Here is a 19,956-nt window from a genome sequence, read left to right on the forward strand (position 1 = left end):
TATAATGTGTGTATGACAGGTAGAATCAGGTATTAATAGTATAGTAAGCAACCCAGCTGTAGTACGGACTTCAAGATATAATGTGTGTATGACAGGTAGAATCAGGTATTAATGGTATAGTAAGCAACTATTGTATGAATTGACTATTATATTGGCTATAGATGATTTAGAGCTAGTAGTTGGCTATACTAGTATTAAACTTGCTCTTTGCTCTTAGTACCTGCGCGCCCATCTCTATTGATGCTTTTTTTTAATTATTATTTTTTCCCCTCTTGTTTATGATGGCAGCAAGAGGCACAACAGCTATAAATAAATGAGAGAGACAGACCGGGGGCACAGCCGGGGGGAGCTGCTGAGGACTGAGGTAGGGGAAAGAAGAGAAGAGAAGCAAGCAACACCAACAGCAACACGCAAGGAGTGGAGGACTCTTCAAGGTATCCCAACCAAAGATATTTTGCTCTGCCACTATCATCTCCTACCATTAATCCCACTCCCACATCCATCCTCTTGTTAATTGACTTGTTCATTTTTGCAAGCTGTAGGTCTGGAGAGTGGAGAGGAAGAGGAATCCTCCTCAGTCCTCACCTTCAGATTTCAGAACACAGGCAATCGGCCCTAGCTGCAATCCAACAAGATGGGCATGCCTCTGCTGCTGCTGCTGCTGATCCTCGTCGCTGCTGGCCCCCAGGTCCTTTTCTCATCACCTTTACTTGTTTCTTTCTTTCTTTCTGCGATCTAGCCGTCTCAAATCTATCCATACATTTCGACCAGCAATTCACCTTTTTACTGTACAAAACCAACAGCTAACACTAAGATCCAATCAAGTATCTTCGATTCTTTACTGGTGGAATCCAATTGAAATTTCTTCTTGGGGCAGGCAGATTTTCTGCCGCAGATATGCTCCATCCATTACTATTTGCGCTAGTTCTCTCCTTAGTCTGAGGATGGATTACTGAATAGAAAAACGCACTTGCGTGCATTGGAGGCATCTCTACAGCCCTACAGTGGACATCTGATTATTGAAATGGACTGTAGTGGTGTCATAGATTTGCTTATATCAAGGAGAAAGATAGATCTGAGTTAAGCATACTTAGGGTCAGGGAGACAAAGTTGCTCATGACCAGAAATAGGGGAATTCTGATCAAAACAGAAATATGGAAAGTCAGTTACAAAAGACTAATCCTTCACAAAATAGGAAGCTCCTTCAGGCTTCCAGTGTTATAATTGGTGTACCTCATTTTCACATCTTATGTGTGAGGAATTGTCTCATGATTAATGAATTTTCCCTTTCCGACAGTTCACTTTATTTAAGAGTAAATTTCATAGAACTGCAATTATTTGATCAAAAATATCACTTTGCTACAACTTTAGTCAGCCATTTCACAAAGCTACAACTTTAGCAAATGATTTTATCAATAAACTACAACTTTAACCCACCACGTGTGTCTAACATGTGGGCTCGACGTGTAACTGTGTGAGTTTTACATAAATGCCTGACTAATGGGTCTAGATTCGTCAAGTGTATAAAGCTGCAGTTTTATGATAACACCGTGTACTATTGTTGCAGTTTTCTGAAATGTCTGACTAAAGTTGTAGTAAACCGATAGTTTCGATAGAATAGTTGCAGTTCTCTGAAGTTTACTTTATTTAATGAATTTCCCTTTCCCTCACAAAAATAAAAGAATACAAGCACACAAAAGCCTCATGTTTCCTCTACACAAAACAAAACAGAGAAGGAACTGTACCTTGAATTATGTTGTGAGCTGAATCACATCTGTATGTACACATGCACAGGCAGGCAGAGCTGCAAAGCCAATCCCAAATCTCCAGCTCATGACCAAGGAGGGCGGCAGTTCAAGAATCATCCAGGTTATGCCTTTCTATTTCAATTCGTCCTTCTCACCTTATTGTATTTTCTTATTTACTCATGACATATCATTCAATGGTATTTTGTTGTCACAGGACGACATCATAAAGGCAATCAACAAGCATCCCAATGCTGGCTGGACGGCTGCACGGAATCCATACTTTGCAAACTATACTGTAAATAACAACACCCTCCTGTTGTTGTTTTTTTTTTTTTTTGCGGGGACACCTTCCTGTTGTTGTTAGTATTGCATACATCAAAACATTTATCTCATGCTTGTTCGGTGGCCTCAATAATCCTCCTGTACAGACTGCGCAATTCAAACATATCCTTGGAGTGAAGCCAACACCGCATAGTGTGCTAAATGATGTCCCTGTCAAAACTTATCCAAGATCGCTGATGCTTCCAAAGGAGTTTGATGCCAGGTCTGCATGGTCACAGTGTAACACAATTGGGACCATACTTGGTAAGTTCAATTAGTACCTCAATGTTTGACCTGTAATTAGTTCTAATGAATACACTAACCATTCTTCATTTCCTCAATAATTTTCCACCAAACCATGGGAATGTTGATTTTCATGCGCAGATCAGGTAAACTACGCGCACCACCATAAATTGTTAATCCCATGAGGGTTTAGAATGCAAGATATAATAGGTATTATGTCTTGGTTGACAATGACAGGGTCACTGTGGCTCGTGTTGGGCATTTGGTGCTGTGGAGTGTCTCCAGGATCGTTTCTGCATTCATTTCAACATGGTCAGTGAATATGAATGACAAGTCCGTTCTCATGGCCAAGGCTTCTAACTTAATTTATTGTTCCTTTGCTCACATAGCCAAGCTACTGTTTTTTATTCCTTGTAGAACATTTCGCTATCTGTCAATGACCTAGTGGCATGCTGTGGTTTCATGTGCGGCGATGGTTGTGATGGAGGCTATCCTATCATGGCATGGCGCTACTTTGTTCGGAATGGTGTTGTTACCGATGAGGTATTGTCCATTTTCTACATGCTATGACATGAATGTTTCTGCATGATCCAGCAGTAATCCTATATGTGAATATTTTTTTCCCGGCTCCTGCAACATTAGTTCAGCTTGATATACTCAGAAAATGCACATTTTCCATTGTTTTGCAGTGCGATCCATACTTTGATCAGGTCGGTTGTAAGCATCCAGGATGCGAACCTGCTTATCCTACGCCAGTGTGCGAGAAGAAATGCAAGGTGCAGAACCAAGTTTGGCTGGAAAAGAAGCATTTCAGTGTCAATGCATACAGAGTAAATTCTGATCCACATGACATAATGGCAGAGGTCTACCAAAATGGCCCTGTAGAAGTTGCTTTCACCGTTTATGAGGTACCATTGACTTTCTATTTTTTTTCCATGCTCTTTCACCAAATTGTTGATTGTTGGTTAGCAGAAATCAAAATGGACTGTAGGCTGCAGTTGCTGCTTTGTAACTTTCAAATAAAATATGACGTGCAGAATATAAAGCTTCTTAAAAAGAGCTTTACGTATAGAGATAAGGCTTAGGAAGAACAAGACGGAAGAAGAGGGGTGGGGGATGAAAATAACCCAAACAGGAAAGTAGTTCTTAGATATTTTCTGGGGCCTGGAGTATTTATCTTTTTCTGGTGCACTACATGAGAAGATGTGCACACTAGTAATCTTTCAAACGTTGGAGTTTGGTTCAATTGGCTACACATCTAATTTTACGCATGTTTTGTGACTTCATTTATAACATTCTGAGGTCTATCAGAAAAGAGTATGATTTCTCTTTGATGCATAGCATTGTTGATTTGATTTAATGCTCCAACATTGTGAAGGATTTTGCACACTACAAATCAGGAGTATACAAGCACATCACAGGTGGCATGATGGGTGGTCATGCTGTCAAGTTGATTGGATGGGGAACCACGGATGCTGGCGAGGATTACTGGGTACTTGTCTATTCCCCATATTACGTTATCTATTAATTAAACCTATATTTAAGCACTAATTTTCTTTCTTTCATCCTTTTGTGTGTTACAGCTGCTTGCAAACCAGTGGAACAGAGGATGGGGCGATGTAAGTCCTTGGCAAATATATAAGTTCAATAAGTGAAATGTTGCATAATTTGTATTTTTTGAGCTATTAATAATGTTTGGTCGGTGATACTGGTAGGATGGGTACTTCAAGATCATAAGGGGCACAAACGAATGTGGCATCGAAGAAGATGTTGTTGCTGGTATGCCCTCGACGAAGAACATGGTGAGGAACTATGATAGCGCCTTCGGAGTCGGAACGGCCATAGTTTGACTTTAATCAATGTTAATGGCCTCAAATACGGTTGGGATCATGTAAATTTGTCCTGGGTGATTTCTGGATTTTGCACACACGGGCAGGCTTCTCGAGACTGATCGGAGTTTAGGCTACTTGTCCAGAAACACATTGGAATAATATCTGAATAATAGATGTACTCTCTCTCTCTCTCTCTCTCTCTCTCTACGTCCGGTTAACTACGGGATGTGACGTAGAGGTGTTAGGGAGGAGCGCACGTTAATCTCGCTGTAATCCAAGTTGAGACTTGAAGAATTAACGTGTATGCTGTAAGTCAAATGATATGCGATCTGTGCGCTGCTTACTAGTATCCCAAAAGTATGGATTTTGTTCAATCAGTCTACAGCTTGACACAATTGCAGCAGCAAGCACTCGCTTGGACGCATCTAGCTCCAAATTCCTGCAAAACACTGGATATCTTGGTTCAATGGGAACCGAGAAGTCGGACAATGACAGCAGGCATCGATTTCAGGATTCCCCATTCAAGGTACCAGAATGCAGATACAGTAAATAAAAACGATGATACATTCATATGGACAGAATCACAGAATACAAACAGCGCAGAGCAATCGGTACAATCGACAACAGATCGAATGGCACACTGCCTTTTTCCTATCAGTAAGAGTTAGCTCAGCGACTCCGAGACGCAGCCGCCATGGCCGTCTCCATGGCATTCTTGAGGAGCAACATTTCCTTGGCATTCTTGAGGAGCAACATAAACGATGATACATTCATAATCGGTACAATCGGCAACAGATCGAATGGCACACTGCCTTTTTCCTATTAGTAAGAGCTTAGCTCAGCGACTCCGAGACGCAGCCGCCATCGCCGTCTCCATGGCATTCTTGAGGAGCAACATCATTTCCTTGGCATTCTTGATGGCTTTCCTGAGGAGGAGGAGCAACAGCAACATCCCGCGGCGGCCAGTGCTCCACCAGCCTCTCCACGGGCACTTTGACGACATCACGGCGAACACCGATATCTGAGACATATCGCCCCACGCAGTACATGCCGCTCGTCACAACCGCCAGCCCACCAGCGCTGGTCGTCAGGAACCGGAGCGGCGACGAGGCCACCGCGCTGAAGGCAGCCGTGAGGGAGGCCAGCTGCCCGCTGCGCCCCACGCTGAAAGCGGTCTCCACCAGCAGCCCCGTCTTGCAGTATATCGCAAAGTCCTCGCAATTGTTCTTGAACAGGCTATACGTCCCGAACCCGCTGTTCAGGAGGTGCTGGGCACGGTGGATCACGATGTCGGCGGGGTCCGAGGCTGCCAGGGTGCACGTTCCTCCTCGCGCTTTCGCGAGGAAGAAAGCGGGGGACACCGCGTAGTCGAACAGGTACGGATTGCCCCCATCCAAGAAGCAATCGAGGCACGACATTATGACCCCCTGCTGCTTAATCAGGTGACCACATTTCTCGCAGGGAGGACCCTCCTCCGTTGCTGGAGATGAGCTGAAAAGGAACATGTCCAAGAATGTTCCTGTCCCGATTTCATGTCCAGCTGCTCTTGTAAAATGAATAACCATGGCATCACCAATATATATCCCTGAAAATGAAGTTCAATTTCGGGAACAGGTCAGAGACATGGTCTTAGCGAGTATCCTTGCTCCTTAGCAAATAAGTCAACAGGAAAACATGAACTGACTGTATAATGTGGGGTTAACGGACATGGAGCACATAAATGTTGCGTGGCATGCCAATCAAGTAATGAGTATTATGTTTTCCATAATAGATGGCAAATGACATCGCCGACGGTATATTGTGCATATGTCGGTTACCAGCATGTAGGAGAGGCTTTATTTTCGGGAATGCGCAAAATGATTGCACGTCAATATATTAGAATAGGAGAGGCTTTATTTGGAAAGGGGATGGCCATTGTGATGGTGGATTGGTGGGCATTGTTTAGTTAATTGTCTAAGGTTTGTACACCAAAAAAAAGGGCAGGTTGGGCATAAAATACCTACCTGTGTTCGGGAGAGCTCTAAATTTGAGATGGATTTATCTTAAATGGAAAGATAAGCAGAATCCTTCGATTGAGATGCAGGTTCCATGCGACTCAACAGACGAGACTTCTTTTTAGTGCCTCCAGACTTATTTCTTTGGACAATGGTAAAAACAAGAAAAGAATGGAAATCCAGGTGGCCAAACAACCAGACTCCTAAAGATATCGCCCAAAATTGTATTCTTGAGTGCTCAGGGAAAATGGTACCGATTTCCTTGAGCTGACTGGTAATCCACATGGCTTAAATCGGTAAGACACAGCGGACAGCATCAACAGGTTATGGACAAATGTCAGCCAGGTTCGACCATTTCCAGGTTAATCATTTTGCATCAGGCAGCATCAACAGCCAGCATAGGAGGTGATTGTTCACTGGAGCCTTGAGCAGGCACAGTTGTTGACTTATGACTTGGAAAAGGGATACTAACTGAAAATAAATACAAGCTTTGTTTTTTCCATGAACAAATTACTACTACTTCTCCATCTCCAGATCAGACACATTGTATTTCACATGGATGAAGAGTGACTAGGTTTTTGGGGATGAAGAAGCATAGCAAGCATCGGAGGAGGAGGAGGAAGAAGAAGAAGAAGAATCACCGTGGTGCGCATAGAGGTAGGCAGTTCTCCAAGAGTAGATGTGATCCCCGGCGGCGAGGTCCAGCCGATCTACCCGGTTGGACAGCACGCCCACCATATCGTTGGGTGTCGTGCTCCTCCTCCTCCTCCGCCAAATCAGAACCGAAGAAGAAATCGATCCCCCTTCCTCCCTTCCCTCAAACCGAAGAAATCTAAGAGTCACCTGGGCATGGACATCCTCATTGCCACCTTCCCCTACCCTTTCCCTGGATGGATGGCTGGGTGGGCTGGATGCTTGCTTAGCGGCGAAGGAAGGACGCCTCCTCCCCTTCCCGGATGAATTGGGGTGGATGCCGCCGAAGGAAGGAGACGGGAAAATTACTCCACTTCTTTTTTTTTTTTTTAGAGAGAGAGAGAGAGACGAGACGGCTGGGAAGGGATGGGCCGCACCTTGGGCCCAAGCCCAACGTACTTCATCTATCTTCTCTTCTAGGAATAAGTTCATCTGAGGTCCCTTAACTTGTCAACGAATCCGATTTTCGTCCTTCAACCGAAAAACTAGATACGGCGGGTCCCTCAACTGTCAAAACCGGTGCAATATAGGTCCTATGGCGGTTTGAACGGCAGTTTTCGCTTACGTGACGCTTACGTGGCTAATTTGACTCGGACTTCATATGATGTGACAGTGACGTGGCGCTTACGTGGCAATTTGATTTGAAAAATAATAAAATTGTGGGCCCGCATGTCAATTACACCAAAAAAAATAATTTCAAAATGGTGGGGGCCACGTGGGTCCCACATGTCATTCTCACCCCTCCTCTCTCCCCAACTCCCCTCTATTCATCTCTCTCCCCTCTCTGTCCTCTCTCTAGGTGTGAGTGATGAGGGAAAGCGCGCGGCAGCCGAGCAAGGAGGGAAGCGGCATAAATCTAAGGCCAGTTACATTAGGTGCTAACAAAATATACCATATGCACATTTCCTTTATACGATATTTTTGGCTCGCTCAATCCTAGCCAGACACTAGAGAACTTGCACGCGTAGCGGCCACTTGCGGATGGCTGAGTGTACATGCAAACCACGACGACGCAAAGCTGCGCCACCGATGCCACTATGGCCAGTACTCCCTCCGTCCCCTCCGCCCCCTCCAAAAAAAAATCAATCATGGGTTTGAACCTAAATTGGACACAGACACACATGTATCCAGGTTCAAACCTAAGATTGTTTTTTTTTCGGACAGAGGGAGTAAGTGTTAACATGCCTAGGCACTACTTCCCACCTCCTTCACATCCACCAAAGACCAAACTACCACCCGAAAATGCGTTCCGCCCAGTTGCGCCGCGACACAACCCGCCTCCTCGTAGGGGTGAAAACGATCTGGAAATTTCCGAGATTTTCGGCTGCCGTTTTCAGTTTGCACCGACTGTTTCAGTCGGTATCGATAACCGACGGTGGTGGAAATGGAAACGATAATATCTTCCGAAAATGGTAGTGGAAATAGGATGGAGGTTTTCCCGACCGGTTTGTCGGTAACTGTATTTGTACGATAGTTTCCGTCAAAATTCTGAAAAAAAAAATCTGAAAGTTCCCCAGCGGCTCAGCCGGCCAAACCCATCGGAAGCCCATAAATGAAGAAAGCCTGGTACGCTTGCAGCTCATAAAAAAGGGAAAGTGACCAAGAAAATGTTGCTAACCCTATGATGTGGCATGTGGATTTTGCTGAACTTTGGTCTCCTCAGCTTATCGATGCTAAAGTACTGTTCAACTTTGTTTATATTGTTTATCAAACTTATTATCATATCGTTAATCATCATATAATGATGTTATGTGGAGTGTGATGATGCAAGAATAAAGTTAAAAGGTCATCTTCGCGCATAGTTAAATGTGTGCTATAGAGATTCCTAATGGGTGCGTGCGTGCTAGATGCCTAGCTGGCACAGCCCCTCTCGGCCTCTCATGCTAGTACATCAATAAAACTTTTAACGATTTGGAAAATTTTCAACTTAGATTTAAAAAGTTTCAAATTAAGATTTAAAACTTTCAACTTAGATTTGAAAACTTGACAAGATTTTTTGAAAATTTTTAATCCAGATTTGAAAACTTTCAAAGTCAAGATTTAAAAACTTTTATATTGGATTTTGAAAACTTTCAACTCAAATATGAAAACTTTCATCTCAAAATTTAAAACTTTTAACTAGAATTTTAAAAACTTTTGACTCAAAATTCGAGTTGAATCAGGCGCATTCAGGTGCACATGATTTAAAAAATTCACAAAAAAAATAAAAAAAATCGTGAAAAAAAATCATGCACGCGTGATTAAGAAAAAACACGAAAAAAATAATGCAAAATCTCGCGTGGGCATGGATTAACTAACTTGTGCAAGATAGAAATATAGAATCATGCAACAGACCTTTCACACGGTAGAAGTAGCAGGTTTCATTGGGTGTATGCTTCACGTGGAAGTGTGCGCCGCAAGCGTGTATGGGTGAATTAGTTTTCTCGGTGTTCTATGCCACTCTCCGCTGATTCCGATATGATTTGTTGACTTCCAACTAATATCGGTATATTCCGTTCCGATGGTCCCGTTTCCGATATACCAATATTACCAATTTCGTTACCGTTTTCGGGTCTAACATTCCCATTCCGTTTTCGTGAAAAAAAAGAAAATGAAAATGGTATAGTGTTTTTCCGACGGTTTTCATCCGACTGAGGCTCCTCATCGCTGCTCCTGTCCTGTCGGAGAAAATTGACGTTGTGCCATCTTCAAAAACAGGTTTAGCTCAAATGCCATGCTGGTAGTGGGTTTCTTTAAAATGCCACTTTCAACCGAAGGTTACATGCCAGAATGCTACCCTTCGTTCACATGCCGCTGAGCGCGGTTCACTGTCTACCGCCGAGTGCGTAGTTCACCGACTGCCGCCGCCACCGACGAGCGCGTGGATCTGGTGCCACCACTTGCTTCCCAGCCGGCGCCGCCACCTCCTGTCCCACGATTCCCTCCTCGCTGCTGGTGACGTCTTGAGCAGCGACGGCGGCATGACGTCCACGATCAACACCTTCCCACCACCGAGGGCCACCATGCATGCTTTCCTGCCGCCGACGATCATCTCCGCCGCGCCCTTGAGGCGCTCGGACTCAGCTACCATCCTCTACCGAGTGGTGCCCCAGTCGTAGGCAGTGAGCGCGCCGCGCTCCTCATCCAAAACGTAGATGGTCTCGTCGTTGTCCGGGGGCGACGCCGCCGCGGGGCCCTTCCAACCGGCGAGCATGCGGGGCGGCATGTCCTTCCAGCGATCGGCACGGAGGTCGAACACTAAGCGCTCCTTAGCGTCGCGGCTGCGGAGGTTGACCATGCAGATCTTGCCGCCGGAGCAGACGGCCTCCGCGGCTGAACCGCCCGTCGCGCAGCGGCAGGATCGGCTCCCACGCGGCGGCGGGCGGTGAGGCCGCGGGGTCCCACAACGCGCCGGAGCAGGTGACGGCAGGGTCGTAGCCTGCGCGGACGCCCCCAGTGACGAACACGCGACCGCGCGCCGCGCCGGCCGCGCACCAGCTATCCCCGCACCGCTGGTCACCGACGGAGGTGGAAGAAGGGTAGAAATAGGGGTATTTTTGTCTGTTCGGGTATTATAGCGTGTAGGCTTCAGGTGAAACCACTCCTACATGGCATTTGAGCGAAATCCGTTTTTGGAGTTGGCAATATGTAAATTTTCTCGTCCTGTCGCCGCCTTTGCCCCTGCCGGCTGCCGCGCCGGGCAAAACAAGATCGTCAAGATCTCCTCGCGGTCTGCTCCTGCTCAGCCTTCCTCGCCGCGCTTCCAAACCCTAATCCTCCTCTAATATCTCTGCCTCGCCCTCACAGGTGCCGCCGCCGATTCATCGCCGTCACCGATGCCGCGCATCTCCGCACTCAGCCGCCGGGCACATTTCTCGCGCCGCCCCCCATCCCCATGATCCAACCGCCATCGCCAGGAACATCTCTTCCCCGTTGCCGATCTGATCCGTCCGCCCCCGACGTCCATCGCTGGATTTCCTAAGGTACTCCACTGTTTACTACTGTTCATATAGGAATCCGAATATTGTTTGTAGTAATGCCTTAAGCAGTGCACCCGAATCTGTTGGGAAATATCGTCTGTCATCTTTTCTGCTATTTACTTGTGAATCGGTGGGATTTTCATTGCAGCAGGACACTATCTACTTTAATCCACCTTTTATACTTGCATGTGTGCACATGAACATAATACATGCACTTCGGTGTAAAGATCCACGTGGTCTCAATTGAGTATTCAACTTGAAATTGGTGAATGGATTAATCTCAGTGGCTTGGTGCTTGTCTGTTGAAGCTAACTTTGTGTTAGGTTTTCTTTTGGTGATGAGGAGAGCCCATTCTTTTCTCTTGCTAAACAGGCCATCAAATACTATTTTCTTCAGGACTCATTTTTTCTCAATCACTACATATCTTTTCTTCTTTTGCAGTTCTTGAAAGTTGGAGTGGCAACTTGAGGCAGTGATTACTTTTTATTTTTCAGCCCAGACGGAAAAACCAACCTAAGCTAACAAGGAAGACGAGAGGGCCAGAGGGGAGGGAGGGATTCCTCTTCCTTGCTGCCGCCATCGAAACCGCTCTTCTTCTCTGCTGTGGGGTGGGGATGGAGGAGGGCCTCGCACGCCGGCTCTTGGTACACCAACAATGGTACTTGATCCACTCTCCTCCGCTACTGCAATCTCTACTACTCCCTCCGTTTCACAATGTAAGACTTCCTAGCATTGCCACATTCATATAGATGTTAATGAATCTAGACACACATATATATCTAGATTCATTAACATCTATATGAATGTGGGCAATGCTAAAAAGTCTTACATTGTGAAACGGAGGGAGTAGTTCAATCCGATCGATGGATTCTCCCACTTTGGGGCAGGGGGGTGTGGGGTTGGAGGAGGAGGCTTCTTACTAGTTCAATCCAATCGATGGATTCTCCCACTTTTGGGGAGGGGGGAGAAGTTAGAGGAGGGATTTCTTGCTTACGAGATTTGGGGAATTAACGGGGTCCGGTTCGGTGGTGGTGATTACTCAATTCCGCGGCCTAGCCTAGCTTCTTGGAGTGCACTTGTGTTGTTTGTTGTGGAGGAGTGAGTGTTGACTTGTTCGATTGTGTGCGCTTTTCAAAATGCAAAAGAGGATGCTGCATATCTTTGGAGTTTTAGTTTTAAACGATCTGGAGTGTAAATAGTCTAGTAGCTTCAAACTGTTGATAACTTGATATATGTTGGCGGTTGATATTTTGCAGGTTGTTGTGAATAATTTTCTTGATAGTCATCCAAATATGCGTGCTTGAATTGTTTGGTTGGCATTTTGGATGATTTCACCAGTCATTACGGCTCTCTTGCTTCAAATTTAGTTGCTAAGTTAACAGATTGTGGGAACTATTTTTATATTGTTAGAAAAATGCAGGAACCGCTTGCCATTGTTATACATGGTTTCATATAAATTATGCACTTTCGGAATAGTTTTTTATTAGAAGGAATGAATTACCGGCAACCTTATCATATGGACATGGATCAATTTTATTGTGCTATCAGGCATGATGACATTTTAGGTACTGCTTATTAGATTAATATCATTCTTTTTTGCCCAAACACGTAGTAGGCTGACATGATTGATGAAACTGGATCATTTGCTATTTGTTATGCAAATGCAATAACTTTTTTAGCTGTCAGACCATTCTGGAAACACATGAGCTGTTTAGTTTTACTGGGAGTTGAACCATTCATTCCTAGCTGACTCCATTATCTTCTTGCTCTGCAGTTTCCAACATTAATTCATAAAAGCATGTAATTTGTAGAAAACTTTCAGGGATCTCAACCATTTTCTTCATTTTAAAATTTTGGTTCGACAATTTACCACTTTAGCTCTGTCTCCTAAATTCGTTACTCCATGTTAGCCAGGAAACTGGATGAGGAACTTGATGGTTGGCTGAGGGCTGCTGGTCTAACCAAGTCCCCTGATGTGAGTGCAGTAATTGCGCCGTAAGATGGTATTTAACTATTCATATGATGGTGAATTTCTTCTGTTCTATTTTAACAATTGTTTCTTGCCATTACAGCCATGCTGGCTATTCATACTCAGGGCGGTGTGTGGCATATGCTTTTGGCAACATTGATCCAACTAACATGTATGTTATTTACACATTACTGTTACTCTCTCAAAATTTCAGATCTTCTAATAGTAAATCACTGTCTTGCTGTACTGGTAATACCTTGACTTGAATGCTTTCATGTAAAAGTACCTCGGATGTACCATTTTATCAACCTGTACTTTTATCTCTCATTGGTATAATTGGTAAAGTGATCTTTATGAGTGATGCATGCATTTTTATTTATTTTATTTTGAAAGTTGGACATGGGTTCTAGCATTAACTAAAGAACTAGATGGTCACATGTATTAATCCTAGAGTTTAAACCCGGGTGAGTGAGGATGTTAAACACCTACCTCACCACCAAAGCTAAGGCCATTTCCTGACAACCTCAGTTTCCAAACATCCCATGTCTATTCAAACCGAACACACCAAGATAATCATAAAACATTCACTTTTGTTGCATAGATATATGATATGCTTTTGTCATTCTAAACACTGCAATAGTTCTGCTACTTTTGAATTTTGAATATGTATTTTTAAGAATAGTTTTGGTAGATTTTTTACTTGTCTCCTTAACAATCATGAAAAGAGAGATGCAAAATCAAACTCTGAAATTCAGAATCAGCTTCAGCTTTTAAGAATGTCCAAAAAATACTACTTACATTATTATAGCTGATTACTTTATTCTAATTTTCACTTTGCCCATCTAATATGTTTTCCTGTATGTGATCCAGTTCTCGGGTCTTCCTGTTAGGCCCCTCACATCACTACTATACTCCAAAATGCGCATTAACAAGAGCTACTATTTATAGCACCCCAATTGGGGATTTGCCAGTAGACCATGAAGGTATGCTGTTACTGACTTGAATATTTTACATTCATATTACATGCCATGCAATCTAATTACCGTCTTTACCTAAGATTTCTCTTGGATAATAGGCCAGAACACCAACATTAGTATTGCCCTTAACCTGACCCAATATGCCTTCCATGCATGATTAGCACTTTAGCAGTACTAATATGATTTTACGACATAATTATTTTTAGACAGCCATCCGTATTAATTATTTCTGTTTTGAACTTTCTATATTTTCAGACAGAGCCATTTGTGCTTAAGATTCCCCTTTTAAAGTAGTGGTGGTAATAATCTGCCACCCCACCTGCTATCATTGCTACTTTTTCTTGAGTTGCCTGAAAATTTTCAATATCACACATTAGTCCAATATAAGTGAATTGCCACAGGCACACTGTACAGTATATGAGTTATTATATTATTCAATGTGTTTAAACATTGTCAAGTGCTCCTCGTTGCAAACAATGTGTAACTGGTTTGATGCAAAAACCACACATCTATATACTCACTCCGTCCTAAAATATAGCAAAATACTAAAGTAGTACTCGATTAGACACCACCTGGTACTACGAATGTGGACAGACCCCTATCAAGATTCATAGTACTAGGTGGTGTCTAATCAAGTATTAGGTTGCTATATTTTAGGTCGGAGGGAGTATCTTTCTCTCAGTAGCAGCATGGCCTTTAGTTACATTGATCAAAGCAAACATCATGGTCATAAGGCCCTTGCAAGGGAGACCAGCATAAGCCATAAACAAAATAAGCAAGTCCAGAACAAACCATTTAGCCTTCAAACCTCACTAAACAAAACTCTCAGGCTATCAGTTAAAGCGCTGAGCATGCCCATACCCCTCCTAGCACAATAACTGATAGTAGGGGTGTCACATCCCTCACTAAACCTGGGTAAAAACCTGGGCTTTACCCAGGTTTAGTGAGAATCCGCTGGCTCAGATTATTCGATGATCCAACGCGCTAAGGGAATTCATGTTCTCTCTTTGCAGGTTCTTACCCACAATGTATCAACAAATCTCTTCCTGTTGTGCTTAAACAATCTGCTTGTATTTTGTTTGAATTTCACCCATCTATCAAGAATAACAAAAGCAAATTAGTATAAGTCTGGTCTGAGGGGAAGAGGGGGCCATGTTGCACACTAGGCCTTCTCTCCAAGGTGGTTACAAAGGCAAAGTTCTATGTGTTAAGGATGGAGGGCTTTGGTATGGGATGGTGTATAGCATGCCAGATAGGGTAGCTCAGGGTCTCAGTTAATGTGAGAAAATGGATGTGTGATAATTAGAGGAAGGATCAGAAGGTCTTGATAGTATCAAGGAGAACCAAAAAAATCAATGGTATATATCTGTATAGAAGATCTGGGTGGCAGGTAGCCAGTTCTCTCTTAACATAAACGATGCATTTGACCAGAAAAGGCGTTAAGATTTCTCAACAGCCAACTCACATGATTTACACTTTATAGAACTGCACCCTACTCAGCAAATATAGCAACATGTTTCAGTACATTCTGATATTCCAAGAGTTCTAAAAGAAACATCTGAGACACCTTCCTCTAAAGACTGGGCAACTGAAACATCTGGGTCATCACAAAATTAGACGAGATTGGAAAAAAAAAATTCTGAAAGGCACCTCTCCAGGTCAAATGCCTTACAAAAGGAAATATTTTCGGATCTTTTGCAAAGTTACCTACTTAAACCAATGTTTAAATCTCTAAACCTTATTGAGACCCTCCTGCACCCACTAATCAACTTACCCCTTTTTCTGTAAATGGGTTGAGACCAAAATGAAGCCATGTATGGGCAGTTGCTCTCTAGATATCTTGACGATCCGAAGAACTTCTTTTCTATCTCCTCAGATTTCTGCCACTGGGGAACCCGGTAAATACTTAATTTCTACTGTCAGCTTTTTCATGCTCTGCCAACTTGCTTGTTTTCCTATGGTAATCTTTAGTGTGAGAAAACTTTAATTGTCCTGTGTCACATTTGTCATCTACTAGTTCTGCAGAACTAATTAATGAAGTTTGCAGTGTTTGGCCTATTCGAGGCTAAAGATCTGGCCATGTAGAAAAGCAGAAGAGTTGGCATGCCTGGTTTTTCATTAAATTTGCTAGCCAATTTAGTTAAAATGAGCTCATGATGCAAAATCCACAATCTTAGAGTTCTCTTGCCGAATATTTTTTTAGTAGGCCTATAGATTGTCCAAATTCTTAGTCTTTCTACCTGTACTCTTTCCAGAAGGTAGATAGTATGCCATAATAGCAGTTTTAGCTATGACTCTCTTTTCAGATCAACTCATCATCACACTTACAAATATGGTTCTTTCCAAGTTTAAATTTCAGTACAAAATCTTAATTTTGTATATGCAAATTTGAACTTCAGTAGATGTCAAAATTTGCTCTCAATAACGAAAAGGGTACCATCATATGAGCAGCATTTGTCTATCAATTGAACCCCTCATAGCAAGAGTACTCTAGATATTGTTGTGCAGTATCTTGTATTTCCACTTAGCATAAATGCAACTTATCATGTGGAATAACATTTAGGCTCGAATAATCGATATAGGCATCAGATGGAATTTGAGAACCCATCAGATCCAATTGGCAGATCCTAGAACCATCTCAATTTTGAAAGAAAAAAACAACTCCACCTGGCACAGTGTTGTAATAACACTATATCGCAAACCCCAATCTCGAATCCATCTCTGGTGGATGGTGACAGCACCTTGCTTCCCTGCTAAATTCATCTATAGAAACACCGGATGCTGTAGATGTATCCTGGTTTACTTCTGCCACATGGCTTAGCTTGATCATGTTGGGGTCCACCATCTGCCCAACGATGGTGATCACCAGTGTGCAAGCGTTTGGAGTTGTAGGAGTGTGAAGATGGGGGGAGGTCGCTGTGGGCTGATGTTGTTTGCGGTTCAGGGACAACACAATTTATTTGCATAAGATTTTGGTGGGAAGTGAAAAGGGAGCTAATTTGCTCCAGGCTTTGTTTCACCCGGATCTGCTTTGATCGATAGTGTAGAAAACGTGATTGAACAGCCCAGATCAGTTCATTTCATAATTGGACACCAAAGAACGCTTGCCCATGATACATCACCAGGCTAAGTTGTAGTTGTTACTTCGATCTTATAGGATTTGTATATGATTATGCTCACCTGCATCGTCTCATCAGGTTTAGTTACACATACTACGACAAGAGCCATGGTGCTATACATAAATCGATAGAGGCCTTGGACCACATGGGCATGGAGATAATAGAGACTGGTAATCCAGATGCATTCAAGCAGTACCTGCAAGAGTATGAAAATACCATGTGGGCACCACCCCATCAGCGTTTTCCTCAGTGTAAGCGTTGTGGCGATCTAACTAGTGTTATCTCTTCATTTCTACTTCTATAACTTCGTCCTCTTTATGCAATATAATGTTCCAGATGCTGAAACATTGTTCGACGAAGATCAAGATCGGATTTGTTCGGTATGAACAGTCAAGCCAGTGCAAGAGCATGAGAGACAGCAGCGTGAGCTACGCTTCTGCAGCAGCCAAGGTGGATACTCCAGCCGAAGAAGAGAAGGATTGGATTGAGTAGGTTGTGGATTTTGCCCGGATCACTTGTACAACCCCCCGCCTGCAGCTAGCATGATCGTTTTGCAATCCATGTATCTGCCTGCCAAACTCTATAAAGTAATTATAGGTTCCTGTTGGAGACCGATTGTTGCAGCAAGTTTAACACCAGGTAACAACAATGAATAAGGAATACTCATATTTCTGGATACATTTACCCTAGTATCAACGAGCTGAATATTCTTTTTGGGGTTTCAGGCCTGCTTAATGGCGGTGGGTTTTTTTTTCCGACATAGATTCTGCACCAGCAAGATCAAGATGGCAACGACTACTATATGTAGCACTAGAAAAACAATACTAGCACAAACAACTAGTTACTCGTGGTACAAGTAAGCAAAAATCAGAACTACTATGGATAGCATGATTTCATTGAGATGCGAAGCTGATGTATTTGTTGAAATTCAAATCTTTAAGGGCATTATACCCCTTTGTTGAGTAGCTCATAAAAAACTGGGACTTTTCCATCTCTAACCTGGTTTACAAATGCACTCCTCTTTCACCAATAATATAAGCATTTACAAACCTTCCATGGCTTACCACAAGCCCATATGAGTAATCTTTGCCTCCAACCATCAGATTAGTGTGAGGCGGTATTTAAACCCCTCCCCACCCCAAAGCTAAGATTGTTGATTTTATTGCAATAGCATATTAAGGTGCCATTGGCTTGAGTTTGTTGAGATTCATTCTTTCCCTACTCTTTCTTGGTCATCGTGATTTGTCTGTATGAGTGGATTGGAGTGGGTTATCTCCTGTGCTTGGTGAAAATTTGGGGATTTTTTAAGCACCAGCATTCAACAAGTTCTTTTTATCTAATCTCTTAGAGATTAAAAACTCGTAGATAGCTAAGTTTGGTGTAATTGTAGAGTCTCGAATCCAATTGTTGGAAGCGAATATCTAATCTCTTAAGCTCAGTTGTTTTTTTCAACTCCAAACTTCAACTTTCTCATTTTTCGTTAGCATACTTTCGTTAGCATGTTTTTCAAACTGTTGAATGGTATTTTAAAAAGAATACATAGAAGTTATTTTAAGAAAAATCAAATAAATCCAATTTTAAGTTTGTAATAGTTAATTAATTATATGCTAATGAGCTTTCGTTTCGCCTGCGCTACTAAACTTCCTCGACAATCATACAAGAACGCAACCATAAGGTTAAAAACTCATAGACAACAAGTGTCATTATAGAGTTTCTGATCCAATTGTGGTGAGGCAACATATCTTATGCACACAAGCTTTCACGTGTACACACGTGCACACCAACTAACAAATGTCACTAAAAAATCTAGAAAAATTCACGTATGTACTTTCAATAGTATTACACTTAGGGACAAAATCCTAACCTCAAATTCATAATATTTTAGCCGTAACAAAAATAAAATTTGACAGTTTTAAGTTTGTAATTCTGTCATAATTTTGTCTCTGTCTATGTAAAATGAATTTGAAGATGCGACTTTGCACATAGATGTACTACTATTGGAAGTATATGTATGAATGCTTTGGACATTATGTTGCATTGTATTTCAAGCTATATTCCATAGTCTTAAGTTATATATGATTATGTAAATGCATAGAAAAAAATCATATCCGGCTAGGTTTTTCTCCTTGTAAGCCTTGCCCCCAAAGCTATATAAGTAAGGCAGGGAGGCCTACAAGTGTATAACTATAACTCGATTGTGAGATCAATACAACACCTGGCAATTCAATTCTCGAAACCGGAGTAGAGTATTACTTTTCATTAAGGAGATATGAACATATCTAAACTTTTATCCTTTTACTCATCTCGTGTATTAACGAACCAAACTCATCACATAAGTACAGCAAAATCATGTTTTACGTCACGTAAAACATGATTTATACTTAAAACAACTAAGGCAAATTTTGCTACAGGGCACTGTTTATGTGTGGTTTTAGCCCTAGGACACTGCCCAAACTCACTTTTGGGGGAAAACACTCCACAAACGTGGTAATTTGCCAGTGGACATCGCGCCGATTAAAATAATACTTTCCGGTTGAAGAGGAGAGAGAAATCGCGTGAAATGTCAAAAATGCCCTTAGGCCCACATGTCAGCTCTATCTCCTCTCTATTCTCAGAGGCGCATGGGGCGGCGTCGGTCGCAACGGAGATAGCGAGGATGGTGGCCGGCGGAGTGGAGCAGGGCGTCGGCTGCAGCGGAGCGGAGCTAGCACCAACTCGCAGTCGTTTGCCAACACTGGCGTGCTTGTCACCTGCGTCAAGAACTTCCCCGGAGAGCTGGGGCATCGAGCTCGGCTTGCTCAAGGGATTCGTTAGGCTCAGCGGCGCCATCTTCATGCAGCTCTATCGCCATCTTTTGTATAGAAAATTTTTATAAAAACTATACCGTTTAGCAGTTTGGAAAACATGTGCGCGAAAAATGAGACGATTAAGTTGGGAAAGCTAGCAAAAAAAACCACAACCCATACACAGAATGAGACATCATATTGTTTAGTTCCTTTTTAATTTTTTTGAAGTATTAAATGTAGATTAGTAACAAAACAAATTACAGATTCCACCTATAAACTGCGAGACGGATTTATTAAGCCTAATTAAAGCCTAAT

At 42.7% G+C, this 19,956-nt stretch overlaps 2 protein-coding genes and 1 pseudogene across 2 annotated transcripts; 2 read left to right on the top strand and 1 right to left on the bottom strand.

Moving 5' to 3' along the window:
* Positions 1-304: 304 nt before the first annotated feature.
* LOC127773457 (cathepsin B-like protease 3) lies at positions 305-4,493 on the top strand. The gene is made up of 12 exons (XM_052299520.1): positions 305-434; positions 543-688; positions 1,795-1,869; positions 1,963-2,043; positions 2,177-2,333; positions 2,454-2,458; positions 2,550-2,624; positions 2,730-2,855; positions 3,002-3,220; positions 3,691-3,804; positions 3,896-3,931; positions 4,028-4,493. Exons 2-12 carry the CDS (start codon positions 635-637, stop codon positions 4,160-4,162), a joined length of 1,077 nt encoding a protein of 358 aa, XP_052155480.1. The 5' UTR covers positions 305-434; positions 543-634; the 3' UTR covers positions 4,163-4,493.
* Positions 4,494-4,671: 178 nt separating this feature from the next.
* LOC127773456 (protein LEAD-SENSITIVE 1-like) lies at positions 4,672-7,141 on the bottom strand. Its single transcript, XM_052299519.1, has 2 exons — positions 6,780-7,141; positions 4,672-5,729 (listed from the first exon to the last, which is right to left on the bottom strand). The coding sequence occupies exons 1-2, from the start codon at positions 6,874-6,876 to the stop codon at positions 4,978-4,980; spliced, it is 849 nt and encodes a 282-aa protein (XP_052155479.1). The 5' UTR covers positions 6,877-7,141; the 3' UTR covers positions 4,672-4,977.
* A 4,171-nt stretch (positions 7,142-11,312) lies between these two features.
* LOC127774169 (uncharacterized) lies at positions 11,313-17,853 on the top strand (annotated as a pseudogene).
* Positions 17,854-19,956: the final 2,103 nt, after the last annotated feature.

This window comes from Oryza glaberrima, chromosome 5 (assembly GCF_000147395.1).
Source record: "Oryza glaberrima chromosome 5, OglaRS2, whole genome shotgun sequence".
In the NCBI taxonomy this organism is placed as follows: domain Eukaryota; kingdom Viridiplantae; phylum Streptophyta; class Magnoliopsida; order Poales; family Poaceae; genus Oryza; species Oryza glaberrima.